This window comes from Salvelinus fontinalis, chromosome 18 (genome assembly GCF_029448725.1).
Source record: "Salvelinus fontinalis isolate EN_2023a chromosome 18, ASM2944872v1, whole genome shotgun sequence".
Lineage (NCBI taxonomy): Eukaryota > Metazoa > Chordata > Actinopteri > Salmoniformes > Salmonidae > Salvelinus > Salvelinus fontinalis.
Genome location: NC_074682.1, coordinates 24,902,403 through 24,925,843, shown reverse-complemented (window position 1 = coordinate 24,925,843; position 23,441 = coordinate 24,902,403). Strand labels below are relative to the sequence as shown.

At 45.8% G+C, this 23,441-nt stretch overlaps 1 protein-coding gene across 6 annotated transcripts in view; it reads left to right on the top strand.

Moving 5' to 3' along the window:
• LOC129815194 (forkhead box protein P4-like) overlaps window positions 1-22,146 on the top strand; it is a 202,600-nt gene extending 180,454 nt beyond the window's left edge. For all 6 annotated transcript variants that reach the window (XM_055868702.1, XM_055868706.1, XM_055868705.1 and 3 more), the window contains exons 15-18: window positions 11,700-11,821; window positions 14,730-14,796; window positions 15,727-15,902; window positions 15,989-22,146. In XM_055868702.1, coding sequence (XP_055724677.1) covers window positions 11,700-11,821; window positions 14,730-14,796; window positions 15,727-15,902; window positions 15,989-16,142 — 519 coding nt within the window. In that variant the 3' untranslated portion in view covers window positions 16,143-22,146. The remainder of the gene's footprint in view (window positions 1-11,699; window positions 11,822-14,729; window positions 14,797-15,726; window positions 15,903-15,988) is intronic.
• The last annotated feature ends 1,295 nt before the right edge of the window (window positions 22,147-23,441 follow it).

The following is a 23,441-nucleotide window of genomic DNA, read 5'->3' as shown; positions in this document are numbered from 1 at the left end:
GTTTAGTGTGTGTGTCTCTACCATTCTCCTGTGTTTAGTGTGTGTGTCTCTACCATGCTCCTGTGTTTAGTGTGTGTGTCTCTGTCATGCTCCTGTGTTTAGTGTGTGTGTCTCTGCCATGCTCCTGTGTTTAGTGTGTGTGTCTCTGCCATGCTCCTGTGTTTAGTGTGTGTGTGTGTCTCTACCATGCTCCTGTGTTTAGTGTGTGTGTCTCTGTCATGCTCCTGTGTTTAGTGTGTGTGTGTGTGTCTCTACCATGCTCCTGTGTTTAGTGTGTGTGTCTCTGCCATGCTCATGTGTTTAGTGTGTGTGTCTCTGTCATGCTCCTGTGTTTAGTGTGTGTGTGTCTCTACCATGCTCCTGTGTTTAGTGTGTGTGTCTCTGCCATTCTCCTGTGTTTAGTGTGTGTGTGTGTCTCTGCCATGCTCCTGTGTTTAGTGTGTGTGTCTCTGCCATGCTCCTGTGTTTAGTGTGTGTGTCTCTGCCATGCTCCTGTGTTTAGTGTGTGTGTGTCTCTACCATGCTCCTGTGTTTAGTGTGTGTGTCTCTACCATGCTCCTGTGTTTAGTGTGTGTGTCTCTACCATGCTCCTGTGTTTAGTGTGTGTGTCTCTGTCATTCTCCTGTGTTTAGTGTGTGTGTCTCTGTCATGCTCCTGTGTTTAGTGTGTGTGTCTCTACCATGCTCCTGTGTTTAGTGTGTGTGTCTCTGTCATGCTCCTGTGTTTAGTGTGTGTGTCTCTGCCATGCTCCTGTGTTTAGTGTGTGTGTGTGTGTGTCTCTACCATGCTCCTGTGTTTAGTGTGTGTGTCTCTGTCGTGCTCCTGTGTTTAGTGTGTGTGTCTCTGCCATTCTCCTGTGTTTAGTGTGTGTGTGTGTCTCTACCATGCTCCTGTGTTTAGTGTGTGTGTCTCTGCCATGCTCCTGTGTTTAGTGTGTGTGTCTCTGTCATGCTCCTGTGTTTAGTGTGTGTGTCTCTGCCATGCTCCTGTGTTTAGTGTGTGTGTCTCTGCCATGCTCCTGTGTTTAGTGTGTGTGTCTCTACCATGCTCCTGTGTTTAGTGTGTGTGTCTCTGCCATGCTCCTGTGTTTAGTGTGTGTGTGTGTCTCTACCATGCTCCTGTGTTTAGTGTGTGTGTCTCTGTCATGCTCCTGTGTTTAGTGTGTGTGTCTCTGCCATGCTCTTGTGTTTAGTGTGTGTGTCTCTACCATGCTCCTGTGTTTAGTGTGTGTGTCTCTGCCATGCTCCTGTGTTTAGTGTGTGTGTCTCTGTCATGTACCTGTGTTTAGTGTGTGTGTCTCTGTCATGCTCCTGTGTTTAGTGTGTGTGTCTCTACCATGCTCCTGTGTTTAGTGTTTGTGTCTCTGTCATGCTCCTGTGTTTAGTGTGTGTGTCTCTACCATGCTCCTGTGTTTAGTGTGTGTGTCTCTGTCATGCTCCTGTGTTTAGTGTGTGTGTGTCTCTGCCATGCTCCTGTGTTTAGTGTGTGTGTGTCTCTGCCATGCTCCTGTGTTTAGTGTGTGTGTCTCTGTCATGCTCCTGTGTTTAGTGTGTGTGTCTCTACCATGCTCCTGTGTTTAGTGTGTGTGTCTCTGCCATGCTCCTGTGTTTAGTGTGTGTGTGTGTCTCTACCATGCTCCTGTGTTTAGTGTGTGTGTCTCTGTCATGCTCCTGTGTTTAGTGTGTGTGTCTCTGCCATGCTCCTGTGTTTAGTGTGTGTGTCTCTACCATGCTCCTGTGTTTAGTGTGTGTGTCTCTGCCATGCTCCTGTGTTTAGTGTGTGTGTCTCTGTCATGTACCTGTGTTTAGTGTGTGTGTCTCTGTCATGCTCCTGTGTTTAGTGTGTGTGTCTCTACCATGCTCCTGTGTTTAGTGTTTGTGTCTCTGTCATGCTCCTGTGTTTAGTGTGTGTGTCTCTACCATGCTCCTGTGTTTAGTGTGTGTGTCTCTGTCATGCTCCTGTGTTTAGTGTGTGTGTGTCTCTGCCATGCTCCTGTGTTTAGTGTGTGTGTGTCTCTGCCATGCTCCTGTGTTTAGTGTGTGTGTCTCTGTCATGCTCCTGTGTTTAGTGTGTGTGTGTCTCTACCATGCTCCTGTGTTTAGTGTGTGTGTGTCTCTGCCATGCTCCTGTGTTTAGTGTGTGTGTCTCTGCCATGCTCCTGTGTTTAGTGTGTGTGTCTCTGCCATGCTCCTGTGTTTAGTGTGTGTGTCTGCCATGCTCCTGTGTTTAGTGTGTGTGTGTGTGTCTCTACCATGCTCCTGTGTTTAGTGTGTGTGTCTCTACCATGCTCCTGTGTTTAGTGTGTGTGTGTCTCTGCCATGCTCCTGTGTTTAGTGTGTGTGTGTCTCTGCCATGCTCCTGTGTTTAGTGTGTGTGTCTCTGCCATGCTCCTGTGTTTAGTGTGTGTGTCTCTGCCATGCTCCTGTGTTTAGTGTGTGTGTCTCTACCATGCTCCTGTGTTTAGTGTGTGTGTCTCTACCATGCTCCTGTGTTTAGTGTGTGTGTCTCTACCATGCTCCTGTGTTTAGTGTGTGTGTCTCTGCCATGCTCCTGTGTTTAGTGTGTGTGTCTCTACCATTCTCCTGTGTTTAGTGTGTGTGTCTCTACCATGCTCATGTGTTTAGTGTGTGTGTGTCTCTGCCATGCTCCTGTGTTTAGTGTGTGTGTCTCTGCCATTCTCCTGTGTTTAGTGTGTGTGTGTGTCTCTGCCATTCTCCTGTGTTTAGTGTGTGTGTCTCTGCCATTCTCCTGTGTTTAGTGTGTGTGTGTGTCTCTGCCATTCTCCTGTGTTTAGTGTGTGTGTGTGTCTCTGCCATGCTCCTGTGTTTAATGTGTGTGTCTCTGCCATTCTCCTGTGTTTAGTGTGTGTGTCTCTGCCATGCTCCTGTGTTTAGTGTGTGTGTGTCTCTACCATGCTCCTGTGTTTAGTGTGTGTGTCTCTACCATGCTCCTGTGTTTAGTGTGTGTGTCTCTACAATGCTCCTGTGTTTAGTGTGTGTGTTTCTGTCATTCTCCTGTGTTTAGTGTGTGTGTCTCTACCATGCTCCTGTGTTTAGTGTGTGTGTCTCTGTCATGCTCCTGTGTTTAGTGTGTGTGTCTCTGCCATGCTCCTGTGTTTAGTGTGTGTGTGTGTCTCTACCATGCTCCTGTGTTTAGTGTGTGTGTCTCTGTCGTGCTCCTGTGTTTAGTGTGTGTGTGTGTCTCTACCATGCTCCTGTGTTTAGTGTGTGTGTCTCTGCCATGCTCCTGTGTTTAGTGTGTGTGTCTCTACCATGCTCCTGTGTTTAGTGTGTGTGTCTCTGCCATGCTCCTGTGTTTAGTGTGTGTGTCTCTGCCATGCTCCTGTGTTTAGTGTGTGTGTCTCTGCCATGCTCCTGTGTTTAGTGTGTGTGTCTCTACCATGCTCCTGTGTTTAGTGTGTGTGTCTCTGCCATGCTCCTGTGTTTAGTGTGTGTGTCTCTGTCATGTACCTGTGTTTAGTGTGTGTGTCTCTGTCATGCTCCTGTGTTTAGTGTGTGTGTCTCTACCATGCTCCTGTGTTTAGTGTTTGTGTCTCTGTCATGCTCCTGTGTTTAGTGTGTGTGTCTCTACCATGCTCCTGTGTTTAGTGTGTGTGTCTCTGTCATGCTCCTGTGTTTAGTGTGTGTGTGTCTCTGCCATGCTCCTGTGTTTAGTGTGTGTGTGTCTCTGCCATGCTCCTGTGTTTAGTGTGTGTGTCTCTGTCATGCTCCTGTGTTTAGTGTGTGTGTCTCTACCATGCTCCTGTGTTTAGTGTGTGTGTCTCTGCCATGCTCCTGTGTTTAGTGTGTGTGTGTGTCTCTACCATGCTCCTGTGTTTAGTGTGTGTGTCTCTGTCATGCTCCTGTGTTTAGTGTGTGTGTCTCTGCCATGCTCCTGTGTTTAGTGTGTGTGTCTCTACCATGCTCCTGTGTTTAGTGTGTGTGTCTCTGCCATGCTCCTGTGTTTAGTGTGTGTGTCTCTGTCATGTACCTGTGTTTAGTGTGTGTGTCTCTGTCATGCTCCTGTGTTTAGTGTGTGTGTCTCTACCATGCTCCTGTGTTTAGTGTTTGTGTCTCTGTCATGCTCCTGTGTTTAGTGTGTGTGTCTCTACCATGCTCCTGTGTTTAGTGTGTGTGTCTCTGTCATGCTCCTGTGTTTAGTGTGTGTGTGTCTCTGCCATGCTCCTGTGTTTAGTGTGTGTGTGTCTCTGCCATGCTCCTGTGTTTAGTGTGTGTGTCTCTGTCATGCTCCTGTGTTTAGTGTGTGTGTGTCTCTACCATGCTCCTGTGTTTAGTGTGTGTGTGTCTCTGCCATGCTCCTGTGTTTAGTGTGTGTGTCTCTGCCATGCTCCTGTGTTTAGTGTGTGTGTCTCTGCCATGCTCCTGTGTTTAGTGTGTGTGTCTGCCATGCTCCTGTGTTTAGTGTGTGTGTGTGTGTCTCTACCATGCTCCTGTGTTTAGTGTGTGTGTCTCTACCATGCTCCTGTGTTTAGTGTGTGTGTGTCTCTGCCATGCTCCTGTGTTTAGTGTGTGTGTGTCTCTGCCATGCTCCTGTGTTTAGTGTGTGTGTCTCTGCCATGCTCCTGTGTTTAGTGTGTGTGTCTCTGCCATGCTCCTGTGTTTAGTGTGTGTGTCTCTACCATGCTCCTGTGTTTAGTGTGTGTGTCTCTACCATGCTCCTGTGTTTAGTGTGTGTGTCTCTACCATGCTCCTGTGTTTAGTGTGTGTGTCTCTGCCATGCTCCTGTGTTTAGTGTGTGTGTCTCTACCATTCTCCTGTGTTTAGTGTGTGTGTCTCTACCATGCTCATGTGTTTAGTGTGTGTGTGTCTCTGCCATGCTCCTGTGTTTAGTGTGTGTGTCTCTGCCATTCTCCTGTGTTTAGTGTGTGTGTGTGTCTCTGCCATTCTCCTGTGTTTAGTGTGTGTGTCTCTGCCATTCTCCTGTGTTTAGTGTGTGTGTGTGTCTCTGCCATTCTCCTGTGTTTAGTGTGTGTGTGTGTCTCTGCCATGCTCCTGTGTTTAATGTGTGTGTCTCTGCCATTCTCCTGTGTTTAGTGTGTGTGTCTCTGCCATGCTCCTGTGTTTAGTGTGTGTGTGTCTCTACCATGCTCCTGTGTTTAGTGTGTGTGTCTCTACCATGCTCCTGTGTTTAGTGTGTGTGTCTCTACAATGCTCCTGTGTTTAGTGTGTGTGTTTCTGTCATTCTCCTGTGTTTAGTGTGTGTGTCTCTACCATGCTCCTGTGTTTAGTGTGTGTGTCTCTGTCATGCTCCTGTGTTTAGTGTGTGTGTCTCTGCCATGCTCCTGTGTTTAGTGTGTGTGTGTGTCTCTACCATGCTCCTGTGTTTAGTGTGTGTGTCTCTGTCGTGCTCCTGTGTTTAGTGTGTGTGTGTGTCTCTACCATGCTCCTGTGTTTAGTGTGTGTGTCTCTGCCATGCTCCTGTGTTTAGTGTGTGTGTCTCTACCATGCTCCTGTGTTTAGTGTGTGTGTCTCTGCCATGCTCCTGTGTTTAGTGTGTGTGTCTCTGCCATGCTCCTGTGTTTAGTGTGTGTGTCTCTGCCATGCTCCTGTGTTTAGTGTGTGTGTCTCTGTCATTCTCCTGTGTTTAGTGTGTGTGTCTCTGTCATGTTCCTGTGTTTAGTGTGTGTGTCTCTGCCATGCTCCTGTGTTTAGTGTGTGTGTCTCTACCATGCTCCTGTGTTTAGTGTGTGTGTCTCTGTCATTCTCCTGTGTTTAGTGTGTGTGTCTCTGTCATGCTCCTGTGTTTAGTGTGTGTGTCTCTACCATGCTCCTGTGTTTAGTGTGTGTGTCTCTGTCATGCTCCTGTGTTTAGTGTGTGTGTCTCTACCATGCTCCTGTGTTTAGTGTGTGTGTCTCTGTCATTCTCCTGTGTTTAGTGTGTGTGTCTCTGTCATGCTCCTGTGTTTAGTGTGTGTGTGTCTCTACCATGCTCCTGTGTTTAGTGTGTGTGTCTCTACCATGCTCCTGTGTTTAGTGTTTGTGTCTCTACCATGCTCCTGTGTTTAGTGTGTGTGTCTGCCATGCTCCTGTGTTTAGTGTGTGTGTGTGTCTCTGCCATGCTCCTGTGTTTAGTGTGTGTGTCTCTGCCATGCTCCTGTGTTTAGTGTGTGTGTGTGTCTCTGCCATGCTCCTGTGTTTAGTGTGTGTGTCTCTGCCATGCTCCTGTGTTTAGTGTGTGTGTCTCTACCATGCTCCTGTGTTTAGTGTGTGTGTCTCTACCATGCTCCTGTGTTTAGTGTGTGTGTGTGTCTCTGCCATGCTCCTGTGTTTAGTGTGTGTGTGTGTCTCTGCCATGCTCCTGTGTTTAGTGTGTGTGTCTCTGCCATGCTCCTGTGTTTAGTGTGTGTGTCTCTACCATGCTCCTGTGTTTAGTGTGTGTGTCTCTACCATGCTCCTGTGTTTAGTGTGTGTGTGTGTCTCTGCCATGCTCCTGTGTTTAGTGTGTGTGTGTGTCTCTGTCATGCTCCTGTGTTTAGTGTGTGTGTCTCTGTCGTGCTCCTGTGTTTAGTGTGTGTGTGTGTCTCTACCATGCTCCTGTGTTTAGTGTGTGTGTCTCTGCCATGTACCTGTGTTTAGTGTGTGTGTCTCTGCCATGCTCCTGTGTTTAGTGTGTGTGTCTCTGTCATGCTCCTGTGTTTAGTGTGTGTGTCTCTGCCATGCTCCTGTGTTTAGTGTGTGTGTGTGTCTCTACCATGCTCCTGTGTTTAGTGTGTGTGTCTCTGTCGTGCTCCTGTGTTTAGTGTGTGTGTGTGTCTCTACCATGCTCCTGTGTTTAGTGTGTGTGTCTCTGCCATGCTCCTGTGTTTAGTGTGTGTGTCTCTACCATGCTCCTGTGTTTAGTGTGTGTGTCTCTGCCATGCTCCTGTGTTTAGTGTGTGTGTCTCTGCCATGCTCCTGTGTTTAGTGTGTGTGTCTCTGTCATGCTCCTGTGTTTAGTGTGTGTGTCTCTGCCATGCTCCTGTGTTTAGTGTGTGTGTCTCTACCATGCTCCTGTGTTTAGTGTGTGTGTCTCTGTCATTCTCCTGTGTTTAGTGTGTGTGTCTCTGTCATGCTCCTGTGTTTAGTGTGTGTGTCTCTACCATGCTCCTGTGTTTAGTGTGTGTGTCTCTGCCATGCTCCTGTGTTTAGTGTTTGTGTCTCTACCATGCTCCTGTGTTTAGTGTGTGTGTCTGCCATGCTCCTGTGTTTAGTGTGTGTGTGTGTCTCTGCCATGCTCCTGTGTTTAGTGTGTGTGTCTCTGCCATGCTCCTGTGTTTAGTGTGTGTGTGTGTCTCTGCCATGCTCCTGTGTTTAGTGTGTGTGTCTCTGCCATGCTCCTGTGTTTAGTGTGTGTGTCTCTACCATGCTCCTGTGTTTAGTGTGTGTGTCTCTACCATGCTCCTGTGTTTAGTTTGTGTGTGTGTCTCTGCCATGCTCCTGTGTTTAGTGTGTGTGTGTGTCTCTGCCATGCTCCTGTGTTTAGTGTGTGTGTCTCTGCCATGCTCCTGTGTTTAGTGTGTGTGTCTCTACCATGCTCCTGTGTTTAGTGTGTGTGTCTCTACCATGCTCCTGTGTTTAGTGTGTGTGTGTGTCTCTGCCATGCTCCTGTGTTTAGTGTGTGTGTGTGTCTCTGTCATGCTCCTGTGTTTAGTGTGTGTGTCTCTGCCATGTTCCTGTGTTTAGTGTGTGTGTGTGTGTCTCTGTCATGCTCCTGTGTTTAGTGTGTGTGTCTCTGCCATGCTCCTGTGTTTAGTGTGTGTGTCTCTGCCATTCTCCTGTGTTTAGTGTGTGTGTGTATCTCTGCCATGCTCCTGTGTTTAGTGTGTGTGTCTCTGCCATGTACCTGTGTTTAGTGTGTGTGTCTCTGCCATGCTCCTGTGTTTAGTGTGTGTGTCTCTACCATGCTCCTGTGTTTAGTGTGTGTGTCTCTGCCATGCTCCTGTGTTTAGTGTGTGTGTGTGTCTCTACCATGCTCCTGTGTTTAGTGTGTGTGTCTCTACCATGCTCCTGTGTTTAGTGTGTGTGTCTCTGCCATGCTCCTGTGTTTAGTGTGTGTGTCTCTGCCATGCTCCTGTGTTTAGTGTGTGTGTCTCTGCCATGCTCCTGTTTTTAGTGTGTGTGTCTCTGCCATGCTCCTGTGTTTAGTGTGTGTGTCTCTACCATGCTCCTGTGTTTAGTGTGTGTGTGTGTCTCTACCATGCTCCTGTGTTTAGTGTGTGTGTCTCTGCCATGCTCCTGTGTTTAGTGTGTGTGTCTCTGCCATGCTCCTGTGTTTAGTGTGTGTGTCTCTACCATGCTCCTGTGTTTAGTGTGTGTGTCTCTGCCATGCTCCTGTGTTTAGTGTGTGTGTGTCTCTGCCATGCTCCTGTGTTTAGTGTGTGTGTCTCTGCCATGCTCCTGTGTTTAGTGTGTGTGTCTCTGCCATTCTCCTGTGTTTAGTGTGTGTGTCTCTACCATGCTCCTGTGTTTAGTGTGTGTGTCTCTGCCATGCTCCTGTGTTTAGTGTGTGTGTCTCTGCCATGCTCCTGTGTTTAGTGTGTGTGTCTCTACCATGCTCCTGTGTTTAGTGTGTGTGTCTCTACCATGCTCCTGTGTTTATTGTGTGTGTGTGTCTCTGCCATGCTCCTGTGTTTAGTGTGTGTGTGTGTCTCTGTCATGCTCCTGTGTTTAGTGTGTGTGTCTCTGCCATGTTCCTGTGTTTAGTGTGTGTGTGTGTCTCTGTCATGCTCCTGTGTTTAGTGTGTGTGTCTGCCATGCTCCTGTGTTTAGTGTTTGTGTCTCTGCCATGCTCCTGTGTTTAGTGTGTGTGTCTCTGCCATGCTCCTGTGTTTAGTGTGTGTGTCTCTACCATGCTCCTGTGTTTAGTGTGTGTGTGTGTCTCTACCATGCTCCTGTGTTTAGTGTGTGTGTCTCTGCCATGCTCCTGTGTTTAGTGTGTGTGTCTCTGCCATGCTCCTGTGTTTAGTGTGTGTGTCTCTACCATGCTCCTGTGTTTAGTGTGTGTGTCTCTGCCATGCTCCTGTGTTTAGTGTGTGTGTCTCTGCCATGCTCCTGTGTTTAGTGTGTGTGTCTCTGCCATGCTCCTGTGTTTAGTGTGTGTGTCTCTGCCATGCTCCTGTGTTTAGTGTGTGTGTCTCTACCATGCTCCTGTGTTTAGTGTGTGTGTCTCTACCATGCTCCTGTGTTTAGTGTGTGTGTCTCTGCCATGCTCCTGTGTTTAGTGTGTGTGTCTCTACCATGCTCCTGTGTTTAGTGTTTGTGTCTCTGCCATGCTCCTGTGTTTAGTGTGTGTGTCTCTGCCATGCTCATGTGTTTAGTGTGTGTGTCTCTGCCATGCTCATGTGTTTAGTGTGTGTGTGTCTCTGTCATGCTCCTGTGTTTAGTGTGTGTGTCTCTGTCATGCTCCTGTGTTTAGTGTGTGTGTCTCTGCCATGCTCATGTGTTTAGTGTGTGTGTGTCTCTGCCATGCTCCTGTGTTTAGTGTGTGTGTCTCTGCCATGCTCCTGTGTTTAGTGTGTGTGTCTCTACCATGCTCCTGTGTTTAGTGTGTGTGTCTCTGCCATGCTCCTGTGTTTAGTGTGTGTGTCTCTACCATGCTCCTGTGTTTAGTGTTTGTGTCTCTGCCATGCTCCTGTGTTTAGTGTGTGTGTCTCTGCCATGCTCCTGTGTTTAGTGTGTGTGTGTGTCTCTGCCATGCTCCTGTGTTTAGTGTGTGTGTCTCTGCCATGCTCCTGTGTTTAGTGTGTGTGTCTCTGCCATGCTCATGTGTTTAGTGTGTGTGTGTCTCTGCCATGCTCCTGTGTTTAGTGTGTGTGTCTCTGCCATTCTCCTGTGTTTAGTGTGTGTGTCTCTGCCATGCTCCTGTGTTTAGTGTGTGTGTCTCTGCCATTCTCCTGTGTTTAGTGTGTGTGTCTCTGCCATGCTCCTGTGTTTAGTGTGTGTGTGTCTCTGCCATTCTCCTGTGTTTAGTGTGTGTGTCTCTACCATGCTCCTGTGTTTAGTGTGTGTGTCTCTGCCATGCTCCTGTGTTTAGTGTGTGTGTCTCTGCCATTCTCCTGTGTTTAGTGTGTGTGTCTCTGCCATGTTCCTGTGTTTAGTGTGTGTGTCTCTGCCATGTTCCTGTGTTTAGTGTGTGTGTGTCTCTGCCATGCTCCTGTGTTTAGTGTGTGTGTCTCTGCCATGCTCCTGTGTTTAGTGTGTATGTCTCTGCCATTCTCCTGTGTTTAGTGTGTGTGTCTCTGCCATGTTCCTGTGTTTAGTGTGTGTGTCTCTGCCATTCTCCTGTGTTTAGTGTGTGTGTCTCTGCCATTCTCCTGTGTTTAGTGTGTGTGTGTGTATCTGCCATGTTCCTGTGTTTAGTGTGTGTGTCTGCCATGCTCCTGTGTTTAGTGTGTGTGTGTCTCTGCCATGCTCCTGTGTTTAGTGTGTGTGTGTCTCTGCCATGCTCCTGTGTTTAGTGTGTGTGTGTGTGTCTCTGCCATGCTCCTGTGTTTAGTGTGTGTGTCTCTGCCATGCTCCTGTGTTTAGTGTGTGTGTCTCTGCCATGTTCCTGTGTTTAGTGTGTGTGTCTGCCATGCTCCTGTGTTTAGTGTGTGTGTCTCTGCCATGCTCCTGTGTTTAGTGTGTGTGTCTCTGCCATGTTCCTGTGCAGGAGCCATTAGTTGACTTCTTTGTCTGAACATGTTTCTGTCATATTTGATTCTGTTCAGAACAACTTCAAATAACCGTTACAAGGTTCTCTTTTCAGGCAGGCTCTCTACATGCTTATGAAAGCAAATGATCTCCTTCTCTCTCCCTCTGTGTCTCTATCTCCCTCTCTCGTCTCTCTCCCTCTGTGTCTCTATCTCCCTCTCTCGTCTCTCTCCCTCTGTGTCTCTATCTCCCTCTCTCGTCTCTCTCCCTCTGTGTCTCTATCTCCCTCTCTCGTCTCTCTCCCTCTGTGTCTCTATCTCCCTCTCTCGTCTCTCTCTCCCTCTGTGTCTCTATCTCCCTCTCTCGTCTCTCTCCCTATCTCCCTCTCTCGTCTCTCTCTCCCTCTGTGTCTCTATCTCCCTCTCTCGTCTCTCTCCCTATCTCCCTCTCTCGTCTCTCTCCCTATCTCCCTCTCTCGTCTCTCTCCCTCTCTCGTCTCTCTCCCTCTGTGTCTCTATCTCCCTCTGTGTCTCTATCTCCCTCTCTCGTCTCTCTCTCCCTCTGTGTCTCTCTCTCCCTCTGTGTCTCTATCTCCCTCTCTCGTCTCTCTCTCCCTCTGTGTCTCTCTCTCCCTCTGTGTCTCTATCTCCCTCTCTCGTCTCTCTCTCCCTCTGTGTCTCTATCTCCCTCTCTCGTCTCTCTCCCTCTGTGTCTCTATCTCCCTCTCTCGTCTCTCTCCCTCTGTGTCTCTATCTCCCTCTCTCGTCTCTCTCCCTCTGTGTCTCTATCTCCCTCTCTCGTCTCTCTCCCTCTGTGTCTCTATCTCCCTCTCTCGTCTCTCTCCCTCTGTGTCTCTATCTCCCTCTCTCGTCTCTCTCCCTCTGTGTCTCTATCTCCCTCTCTCGTCTCTCTCCCTCTGTGTCTCTATCTCCCTCTCTCGTCTCTCTCCCTCTGTGTCTCTATCTCCCTCTCTCGTCTCTCTCCCTCTGTGTCTCTATCTCCCTCTCTCGTCTCTCTCCCTCTGTGTCTCCATCTCCCTCTCTCGTCTCTCTCTTTCCCTCCATTCAGAATGCTGTGCGCCACAACCTGAGTCTGCATAAGTGTTTTGTGAGGGTGGAGAACGTGAAGGGGGCCGTGTGGACGGTGGACGAAGTGGAATACCAAAAGAGAAGACCGCCAAAGATGACCGGGTACAAATTCATCACACACATGTATCTGTCTGCCTGCCCACCCTGGCTCTCATTACACACATTTATCTGTCTGTCTGCCCACCCTGGCTCTCATCACACACATGTATCTGTCTGTCTGCCAACCCTGGCTCTCATCACACACATGTATCTGTCTGCCTGCCCACCCTGGCTCTCATCACACACATTTATCTGCCTGCCTGCCCACCCTGGCTCTCATCACACACATTTATCTGTCTGTCTGCCCACCCTGGCTCTCATCACACACATTTATCTGTCTGCCTGCCCACCCTGGCTCTCATCACACACATGTATCTGTCTGCCTGCCCACCCTGGCTGTCATCACACACATTTATCTGTCTGCCTGCCCACCCTGGTTCTCATCACACACATTTATCTGTCTGCCTGCCCACCCTGGCTCTCATCACACACATTTATCTGTCTGCCTGCCCACCCTGGCTCTCATCACACACATTTATCTCCCACATGAATCTGCCTGCCTGCCCACCCTGGTTCTGATGATAAGTGTGTGTGTGGGTGATGTGTCTGTGAGGCTATAGGTGTTGGCATGTATAATTGTGTCATTATTACTAGTGATTAACCGATATTACATTTTTGGCCCTTACCGATATCCGATATTTTCCTTGCCAAAAAAAACGATACCGATAACCGATATTTAAAATTTTAGCGGCCTTTTAAGAATTCTAGTACAGTTAAATAGTTAACACACACACATGGACGGAGCGGTCTGACGCACTGCATCTCAGTGCAAGAGGTGTATCTGCAGTCCCTGGTTCGAATCCAGGCTGTATCACTTCCGTCCGTGATTGGGAGTCCCATAGGGTGGCACACAATTGGCCCAGCTTCGTCCGGGTTTGGCCGGGGTAGGCCGTCATTGTAAATAAGAATTTGTTCTTAACTGACTTGCCTAGTTAAATAATGGTTACATACACATACACACACACCACACTAACCAAAAAGTTAGTGTCATCCCAAAAGTCACCCCTGGTGAGACAAAACCGCGACTCGTCAGTGAAGAGCACTTTTTACCAGTCCTGTCTGGTTCAGCGACGGTGGGTTTGTGCCCATAGTGCGGTGATGTCTGGTGAGAACCTGCCTTACAACAGGCCTACAAGCCCTCAGTCCAGCCTCTCTCAACCTATTGCGGACAGTCTGAGCACTGATGGAGGGATTGTGCGTTCCTGGTGTAACTCGGGCAGTTGTCGTTGCCATCCTGTACATGTCCCGCAGGTGTGATGTTCGGATGTACCGATCCTGTGCAGGTGTTGTTACACGTGGTCTGCCACTGCGAGGACGATCAGCTGTCCATCCTGTCTCCCTGTAGCGCTGTCTTAGGCGTCTCACAGTATGGACATTGCAATTTATTGCCCTGGCCACATCTGCAGTCCTCATGCCTCCTTGCAGCATGCCTAAGGCATGTTCACGCAGATGAGCAGGGACCCCAGGCATCTTTCTTTTGGTGTTTTTCAGAGTCAGTAGAAAGGCCTCTTTAGTGTCCTAAGTTTTCATAACTGTGACCTTAATTGCCTACCGTCTGTAAGCTGTTAGTGTCTTAACGACCGTTCCACAGGTGCATGTTCATTCATTGTTTATGGTTCATTGAACAAGCATTGGAAACAGTGTTTATACCCTTTACAATGAAGATCTGTGAAGTTATTTGGATTTTTACGAATTATCTTTGAAAGACAGGGTCCTGAAAAAGGGACGTTTCTTTTTTTGCTGAGTTTAGGTATGCATGTCAGCTTTGACAGCGGTTTTGCACATCGGGGCGTTAAACTAGACATTCCGATATGTTCACCCATAATTATTACCAAGGGGTTAACTCAGGAGTCAAATTTAAAGGCCTGCTCTGTCAGTGTGTGTGTTTCATATCTAAATGTGTGCATGTGTCCATTTCATATCTAAATGTGTGCATGTGTGTGTTTCATATCTAAATGTGTGCATGTGTGTGTTTCATATCTAAATGTGTGCATGTGTCCATTTCATATCTAAATGTGTGCATGTGTGTGTTTCATGTCTAAATGTGTGCATGTGTGTGTTTCATATCTAAATGTGTGCATGTGTGTGTTTCATATCTAAATGTGTGCATGTGCGTGTTTCATGTCTAAATGTGTGCATGTGTGTGTTTCATATCTAAATGTGTGCATGTGTGTGTTTCATATCTAAATGTGTGCATGTGTCCATTTCATATCTAAATGTGTGCATGTGTCCATTTCATATCTAAATGTGTGCATGTGCGTGTTTCATGTCTAAATGTGTGCATGTGTGTGTTTCATGTCTAAATGTGTGCATGTGTGTGTTTCCCATTCTACGTATTTGTCGACACCATTACTGTGCTGCTGTCTATGATGCAGGGTGGAGAGAGGTTTGTTAGTGTGAAGCGTGTGTAAACAAATCTTCACACACGGAAGACAGAGGCTTGTTAGCATGTGTAAAAAGATTTTCTTTCCAACTGCCAGAGAAATCAGGCCATATTACACAATCAAACACACACACATGCCTGCACAGCAGATATCAGAGACTGGGAACTGCTGGTGTGTGTGTGTTAACAGCATCTGTTTACAGTATGTGTGTATGCTTGTGTGTGTAGCGGGTGCATTTGTTACATTTGTAAGTTGTTTTTGGCTGCAGCTGCTCCTTTACACACATGCACTCAATATGTGGGCAGCAGGTAGCCTAGCGGTTAGAGTGTTGGGCCAGTAACTGAAAGGTCGCTGGTTCGAATACCTTAACCAACAAGGTGAAAAACCTTTCGGTTACTGGCCCAACACTCTTAATAACCGCTAGGCTTCGTGCTGCTCCGTGGCTGACCCTGTAAAAACAACACATTTCACTGCATCTATCCAGTATATGTGAGATGTGTTTAATTCTAATCTCCTTTCCTCTCTAGGAGTCCTACTCTGGTGAAGAATATGATTTCAGGCCTGGGCTTCGGTTCCCTAAACGCCAGCTACCAGGTTAGTGTACACACCTACACACACACTAGTTAGCAAGTTAGGCTAGATAGTGACACGTGCACACGTCCACAACACTCCTCCCAACACACACACACAGACGTACAGTGGTTCTTCCTTTAAAAGTTGTGGCATACTGCAGCACAGCTGGCGGGGTGCCGCAGAATTCTGTGGCACGTTATTTAAGTGTCAGCCATTGTTGCCAGAATGACGCAATTTACCACAATCTGCCACCATCTACCACAAACGGTCGCGGCATAAGCTCCAAACTTTTAAAGGAAGAACCACTGTGCACATACACCTTACTCCATCCGACTATGACTCAGATGACTTATAGCATCAAGTATTTGTTAGTTAAGGTCACTGCATGAAATTTGTGCCTGTCCTATAAAATCAATTTCAGTCACTCCCTGGGCAAACCAACCAGCAATGAATGCTCTCTCACTTTCACTCTCTTTCTCTCTCTCTACCCTCTAACCCACCCGCTCCCCACCACACACACACACACACACACACACACACACACACACACACACACACACACACACACACACACACACACACACACACACACACGCCACTAAACCCTTGAGCAGTGAAGAGTAGTGTGCAAGAGCCCCCTAGTGGTTGTATGTGGTAATCCTGAAGAGTTAGTTATCCAGGCAACACTGGTTTAGTCTTCAGCATTACTGATTATCAAATCAACGTTTATTCGTCACATACTCAGTTTACAGCAGGTTAAAACGGTGCAGCGAAATGCTCAGCAAGTACTCAACAGGACTAACCAGTCAAAGCATCTGTGTTACTGAATACATATATGGGTTCTTCTTGCTCACAAAGTTTATTTGTGGATCCATAAGTACTTGAAGTCAATTGTGATGTATGTGAGTGTCTTTTAATGTAAATCTGTGTGTTCCTGTGTGTGTGTAATAGGCAGCCCTTGCGGAGAGCAGTTTAACTCTACTGAACAGCCAGGGCCTGGTTAACCCCTCATCTGCCGCCAGCCTCAACATGCTGCATGGGATGGGTCATGATGACGTCAGCTCCACTGTGGAACAGGTCAACAGCAACGGCAGCTGCAGCCCTACACTCAGCCCACAGCAGTATGGGTAAGACACACACACGCAAACTCTCTAACAAACACACTCACTCTCTCTTTCTCTGTCTTTCTCTAACGCGTCCCTCTGCCTTTCAGACACCAGGTCCATGTGAAGGAGGAGCCCACTGAGATCGAGGAGGACAGCCGCTCCATGTCGCTCATGGCAACTGTCACTCAGAACATGGCATTTCCTAGCGATCGCGATGACCGCGATTTGGATGATGAGCTTCCCACCGAGGAGCTGGAGTAGGATTGGATGAGTTGAACCAGTGGACGGGACTTTGAGGTTTAATCCCGCCCGCTCATTTGGAGTGAAGCGAAATGATGACCACATAAAAAAGAAGATAGAGATTAAAAAAAAGATAAAGATCATAATTTTTATAAAGCAAGAAACCAACAACATTGACAAACAGGGTTAGACCTCCGTTACATACCGACGCAAAAATAACACTCTGGAGCATTGCTTTATTCCCACACATTTTCACCCACCTCACCCCCTCCTCCTCACCCCCTCCTCCCTCACCCCCTCCTCCTCACCCCCTCCTCCCTCACCCGATGAGCAGCGTATTGTCAGAGAGACAGCTCTCAGTGGTGATATTGAGGGAGGGTCCCCTCTCCTCTCTCCTCTCTCCTCTCCCTGTTGATTCACACAGATGGTCTACCCACCCTACAGTCCTTTAGTGCTGGTAGTTTGATTTCCACACCACTTCAATATACATACAGGTGTGTGAGAGAGAGTGTGGAGATACACACACATCAGATCATGTGTATATATTGTTTGGAACAGTCACCAGGAGGTGTATAACTCTCCTCCTCTTCTCCGGTCATGTTAGTTGCTTTTTCTTTTCTTATTTTGCCTGAAAAAACTGCTGGGCTTTGAGATGGAAGGAAGGACAGTGGTTTTCTCAAAGATTACCCCACCTGCTCACACATCAGAAACCAAGTGTACAAACCAGTCAGTGATCCATAGGTGGGACGGAGACTGGATTGCAGGATTCTGCCCTATGCCCACTCTCTAGCCATTCTCTGCCCTATGCCCACTCTCTAGCCATTCTCTGCCCTATGCCCACTCTCTAGCCATTCTCTGCCCTATGCCCACTCTCTAGCCATTCTCTGCCCTATGCCCACTTTCTAGCCATTCTCTGCCCTATGCCCACTCTCTAGCCATTCTCTGCCCTATGCCCACTCTCTAGCCATTCTCTGCCCTATGCCCACTCTCTAGCCATTCTCTGCCCTATGCCCACTCTCTAGCCATTCTCTGCCCTATGCCCACTCTCTAGCCATTCTCTGCCCAAGCCAGACAAGACTCTCTTTACTCATTATGACAAACAAAAAAAGAAGACATTGTTTCCCCCCAAAAAAATACCCTTTGGTGCTTTACACCTCCTTCATGAGTGATAGAGTGATGGGCACAGGTCATCCTGAGAGAGAAAGAAGAAGAGAGGGAGGAAGGAGAGATCATCCACACAGAGATATCTGACTAAAATAGTTTATGATTATGGAATACAAAACATTTTATATCCAAAAAGTGGTAGCTTTTTCACTTCCTTCTTTCTTTGATGTTATCATTAATTTTTAGGATTCATATTTCCATGGTGATATAATTCTGTTTCAAAGTGTATTTTGTAAAAATGCTTTGTTTCTTTAGTTTTTAGTTTTTATTAACTCGTTCTTGTTCAAACCATTCCAAACTAGTATTGGTGGCAAAGAAAGTGCAGTATTGTCCCAAAATTCCCCATACCCCAGCCCACCATGAATACCTTTCTGTGTGTCTGGGTTTGCCAGTTTAGATGGCAGGAGATTGAGAATAGCACTTAGGATCGAAGGCCTCAGCTCCTGAGAACACTCACCAATAATCCCAACATTATCATCCATTTGTATTATTCCTTTTTAACTAACTTTCAATCCTTATTATTTTATCTTCTCGTAGTTAGTTGAGAAACATCAGCTGTGATACAAAGCAATGCTTGAAAAAATATATTATGGCAGTCAGAGAATACCTCATCCCACAAATTTCCGCCCGGAAGTGTGTGCAAAATGTTAAAGAAGTAAGGGGGAATTCTTTGTGTGGGACACCAAAACGTGGCAACTCTGCTCAGTTTCATTTCAAAGTTCTATTGTTACTATAGTTACTGTATAGAAGCTGTCTGCAATTCACTGTGTGAGTTGAACTCATAGGAATAGCACGTGAGATTTAAAATCTTTTGTTTTCAGTGAGCGTAAAAGCATTACCTTCGCTGCAGTGCCATACCAAATTTAAACACATTATTTTTATGTATTTTCTGCTTTTTCTCCCATTTTATTTTTGTTACAGGTAACCAAAGAAATGTGTAGAAAACCAAAAACCCTGTAGTTTATTTCCCCTTTTGAGTTTTTCCTCTAAAGAACTGGCCATAAGACAATAAACATCTGACATTTAAATTATTATTGTATTATCGTAACTCTTACGTTGAATTTGTTCATGACAGTACTGACCATTCCAAAAACCAAAGTATAAAATGCTAAATAGAATTTGGTGATGTTAAAATCTTTTTACATGTGTTTAACTGGTGCAAATGACGACTAACATTAGGCATGCTATGGTTGAAGACCAAAAACAGTATTAACAAACAACCCTTTTGCAGTTCCTTAGATAAATAAAGAAAGCACTTAGGATTTAAATCTCTATCTCTCCATGCTCAGGCTACCTGTGTTTCAAACACAACCCTATGACAGGCTCTGCTGTAGGCAAGCCTAAGATGGGATTCAGGGTTAAAGATGACAAATAATTATCTTACCCTCATTAGGCACTTGAGTACAACATTTATATCCCTTTATGTGACACTAGAAGCCAGCAAAAAAACAAGTGGGCTGTTGTCAGTTGTCCATTAACTGGGATACAGTTAAAAACAAAAAAATACATTGTTATTGCACTGTAATAATGCATGTTTTGATTAATTTCCTCAACCAAAACAATATTTTCATTGTGAAACTCTATACATTCAAACATCCCTTTGTGCTATGCAGGAGAATGTCATATTTTGACCCGGCTCCCGGTTTGATTGAAAAGGACCAAAAGTCCCATTGTCTCGCAGTGAACAGTTTACTTAATGTACTTTCTTTACTCCTCACCTACAGTATACTCTAGCAGACACAACAGTTTAACAAATACCAAAAAGGACAGGTGTTATAATAAATAGGAACAAAATGATAATGTTTCGCTCTTATATTGTCTTCATGCTCTCACATTGCTATAGAAACACGTTGATATCCCCAGTCTGTGAGTAGTTGTGATAGAGACTGTTTGAAGCTGGCTGTCATTCCAAACATCACATCAGTAGACAAACAGAGGGTTTTTCAGAACAGACATACCATTATGACCATTTGTGATATTTACAGCAAAGAGAGAACAACTGACAAATTACAAAATCATACCAATGTGAAAGGAACACACCAAGGGACATGTCAACTTATGTATTTTTTCTAAAACAAAATTTGGGAACAGTTTTGTCAAATCAACTCTTGCACCATTTTCTTTGTTTTTTAATAAAGGAGTCTTTGTATTGACTTCCTGTGTAAAACAGCACTGTTTCCTGTATAAGTAGAGTTATGATGCTTCACGTCATCAGACTGATTTATAACAAACAAAGTGGGAGAGGGACACCGAGAGTAAAAACCAAAAATAACACTACCTCCTTTTCAAAATGGTTCACAATAAAAGCCAATGGGAGACTGGAGACCAGAAATATTTTTTTTTTTTTTTAATTCTTCCTCAATAATAATAGTGAAATATACCAAAACACAGCTTACTGTTAATACACATTAAGTGGGGCTGGAAAAGCTTGTCTGGTTATCTGAATTCCAAATTCATGAGCGTGAGCGCAAAAACAAAGAGACGTTACAACAACATTACACCCCGTTAAAGATGACTACCTCTCCTAAAACCACAGAGAACCGGTGCGTTCTCCTAAGAGTGAAGAGTGAAGTGGTCACCATGTTTAAAAGGTCTACTCTCAGCTGTGTATTATTGGCTCTCTCTGTACTGTCCATTATCATAAAACACCGTGAACAGCCTCTTAACTGGGTGCTCTAATTGTATGCACGCATATTTATGAGCCGGCTTTGCCGGCAGCCAATGATAGTCCGGTCGTTAGCTGCGACTCAATGGGGCAGGAAGCTGGTTGTCAGGAGTGATGATGGGCAGAATGTATGAGTGCCCTGCACCCGCCATTGGGCCCACACACAGTAGTGCCCGCCACACGCCAGTGGCCCGCACTACACATGAATGGAGAGAACAGCTTTAAGATGGCAGCGATAAAGGAAACACACCCACACACACTCACAGGCTGTAGTCAGTGTTCAGTCGAAAGGGCCCTTAGTATCAGTCAATAAGCCTCAGAGCTGGGAATTAAAGCCCTGTGACATGGAGCTGGCCCTTCACGGTGAATAGTGGCCCCTGTCACTAGGAGCCGGGCCCCTGTTGGCCCCTTGGTTCAGACAGCTGAGGAGAGGCTCTGAGTAACTAAAGATACTATCCAAAGACAAACACAGAGCTTGCTGGGAGACGGACAATAATAACAGCTTACAAAGGAATGAATGATTACTACTATTATTATTGTTATGATCCAAACTCTCACAAAAGAGGCACTGCTGCATTCAGTAAATAAATGATGTTTGAATTCTCATCCTTTAAGGTACACCTGTAAGCCAAGCTGTTTTATCAAGATGTAGATTGACATTCGTTGATGATGTTGACAGATCGCCATAGACACTTCTGTTCCTTCTCCGGTTTGGCTGTTATGGTGTATTATTGTATATTAACGCTTGGCTTAGCTCTCGAGGGCATTCTTTACCATTATTTCTTTTTGATTTTCTCTTTTGTTAATTTAGTTTTTGTAAAGCTTCCAGCTTGGATTCCTATACTGTATTGCTAATGCTGAAGTGTATGTATTTATCATATTAAGTGCTGCAGGTATCTTTGTTGAATAGTTATTCCTTTCTTTTTTTGTTTTCTTCATAAAACGTCTGGGACGATGATTTTTTAAGTGTATTATCTCTAAAAAATAAAATAATTACAGTTAGATAAGTGGTTTAGGTAACAGCTGTTTGTATATTTATCTTAGCTAGGTCTATTTTGATACATTTTGTCTCTGTACTGCATTTTTAAGGAAAGAAAAAGAAAAACAAGAGTAAAACAAAAAGTTGACTTCATTATGTATTGATGATACCTCAGAAGGTCTTTTCTCTAAGACAGGACCAAAACCTCAGAAAAAAATTGAGAAAGAGGAAAATAATTGAAGAAAATATGTAGCCCCTCTCTTGCTTTTAAAGATGGAGCAATGTAAAGGTGATGTTGTGGGTCCTTTATGTGTCCTCTGACCCCTGACCCCTGACCACAGTCATTCCTCTGATGACCTTTAACTTACAGCGGTCAATCACTCAATAGGACAACTGGGCGTGGCCCTCAATCAAACACCTGATGGCATTTGTCCAATTAGAATCATAACCAAAGGTGTTGTGAGTGGCCATGGCTTACAAGCTAACAGACCACCACAACTATAACCAAACCAACCCTAGGCACTAATCTATCACAAGCTACTTCCCATACCTCAAACCATTCTTCGCTATCACCATCGCTATCATCTCTTGGACGAGCACTCTTCCTATTGGATCATTAGTGACTCCAGGGACCTCATTGGCCCCGCCCCTGCTCTATGATTGGACAGCTCTTAGGTGTCATGTTGAGGAAAAGGGAACTTAAAGGACAGTTGCCCATGTTATTATGAACTTCACAGCCCCCCCAAAAAATGGAACTACCACTTCAGCTGTCCTCTGGTTGTATCTTAGGAATGTGTGTACATTTTCAGCAGTGACTCTCTGTAACTTTACTTCGTTTCAGTTTCTGTTTACCTCTCTTTTATCTTTTTATTTTGTTCTGTTTGTTAATTTTTTGAAAGTGTGACCCAGGGGAATGGGTAAAGTTGGAGCAGGCGGTGGTTTTTAAGATGGTCTAAAAGAGGTTTAAAAAAAGGTGACTTTGCCACCGAGACCTTTGCCCTTTCCCCCTTCCCTGGGTGGCCATGTAATGCCAGTCACTGCCCTTTTCCTCATGCTGTATAAAACACACATATATCTGTGTATTTGTAACCTGAATCTTCTTGTGTCTGTCCATGCAGACAATAAAAACAACTGTACAGTAGGTCTAGTTGCATGTAATCTGTACTAATTATTGACAATGGCATTATAAAATGCAATAAAATACTTATTACACTGTCTGACTGTGTCAGCGTGATGTTCTTTATCTGTCCAGATGTGCCACTGGTTTTACTCAACGCACGCTATTCCTAGAGGTAAAGGGATGGTTCCGTAGTGCAGTCAAGTGCCTCATACACCTGCCCCACACCATAGCTGTAGCCACTATTCCCTTGGCCCTACTCTCCCACTTCCCCACCTTTCTCTCCAGCTCACCAATGTTTCACCCCTTCCTCCTGAGACTTAGAAAGAGCTCCATGGTGTGTGTCAGAGAGAGAGAGCGAGGAGGGAAATATGCTTTGAATAAGAGCGGCAGACAGGGCGAGGCCTCAGAACAAACAGACTCCTGGCAAGGAGCACACTCACACAATACACACTCACACAATACACACACACACAATACACACCCACACGATACACACACACAATACACACTCATACAATACACACACATGTACACACAATACACAATACACACTCACACAATACACACTCACACAATACACACCCACACAATACACACTCACACAATACACACACACACACACGCAATACCCACACCCACACACAATACACACTCACACAATACACACTCACACAATACACACCCACACAATACACACACACACACGCAATACCCACACCCACACACAATACACACTCACACAATACACACTCACACAATACACACACACACACAGCACATACTGTAGGTGGACTCACTCATCAGTCCAGCCCAATTGAGGAAAGGGAGAGAGTGTGGGAGCAGGGGTCCCAATGTGGGTGTGGTGTGTGAGTCAAGGGAAACATCTGGACTAGTAGAGGTATGGAGTGTGTCTGGTGAGAGACATTCCATCCTCTACCAGTCTCGCCATCTCATTTAGCTGATGACATTTGTCAAATCATATTCACCACTTTGACTGCGTGACATAGTGCTCACCCTGTTTTTTTCTGTGTTGTAGTGCTCACCCTGTTTTTTCCTGTGTTGTAGTGCTCACCCTGTTTTTTTCTGTGTTGTAGTGCTCACCCTGTTTTTTCCTGTGTTGTAGTGCTCACCCTGTTTTTTCCTCTGTTGTAGTGCTCACCCTGTTTTTTCCTGTGTTGTAGTGCTCACCCGGTTTTTTTCTGTGTTGTAGTGCTCACCCTGTTTTTTTCTGTGTTGTAGTGCTCACCCTGTTTTCTCCTGTGTTGTAGTGCTCACCCTGTTTTTTCCTGTGTTGTAGTGCTCACCCTGTTTTTTCCTGTGTTGTAGTGCTCACCCTGTTTTTTCCTCTGTTGTAGTGCTCACCCTGATTTTTTCTGTGTTGTAGTGCTCACC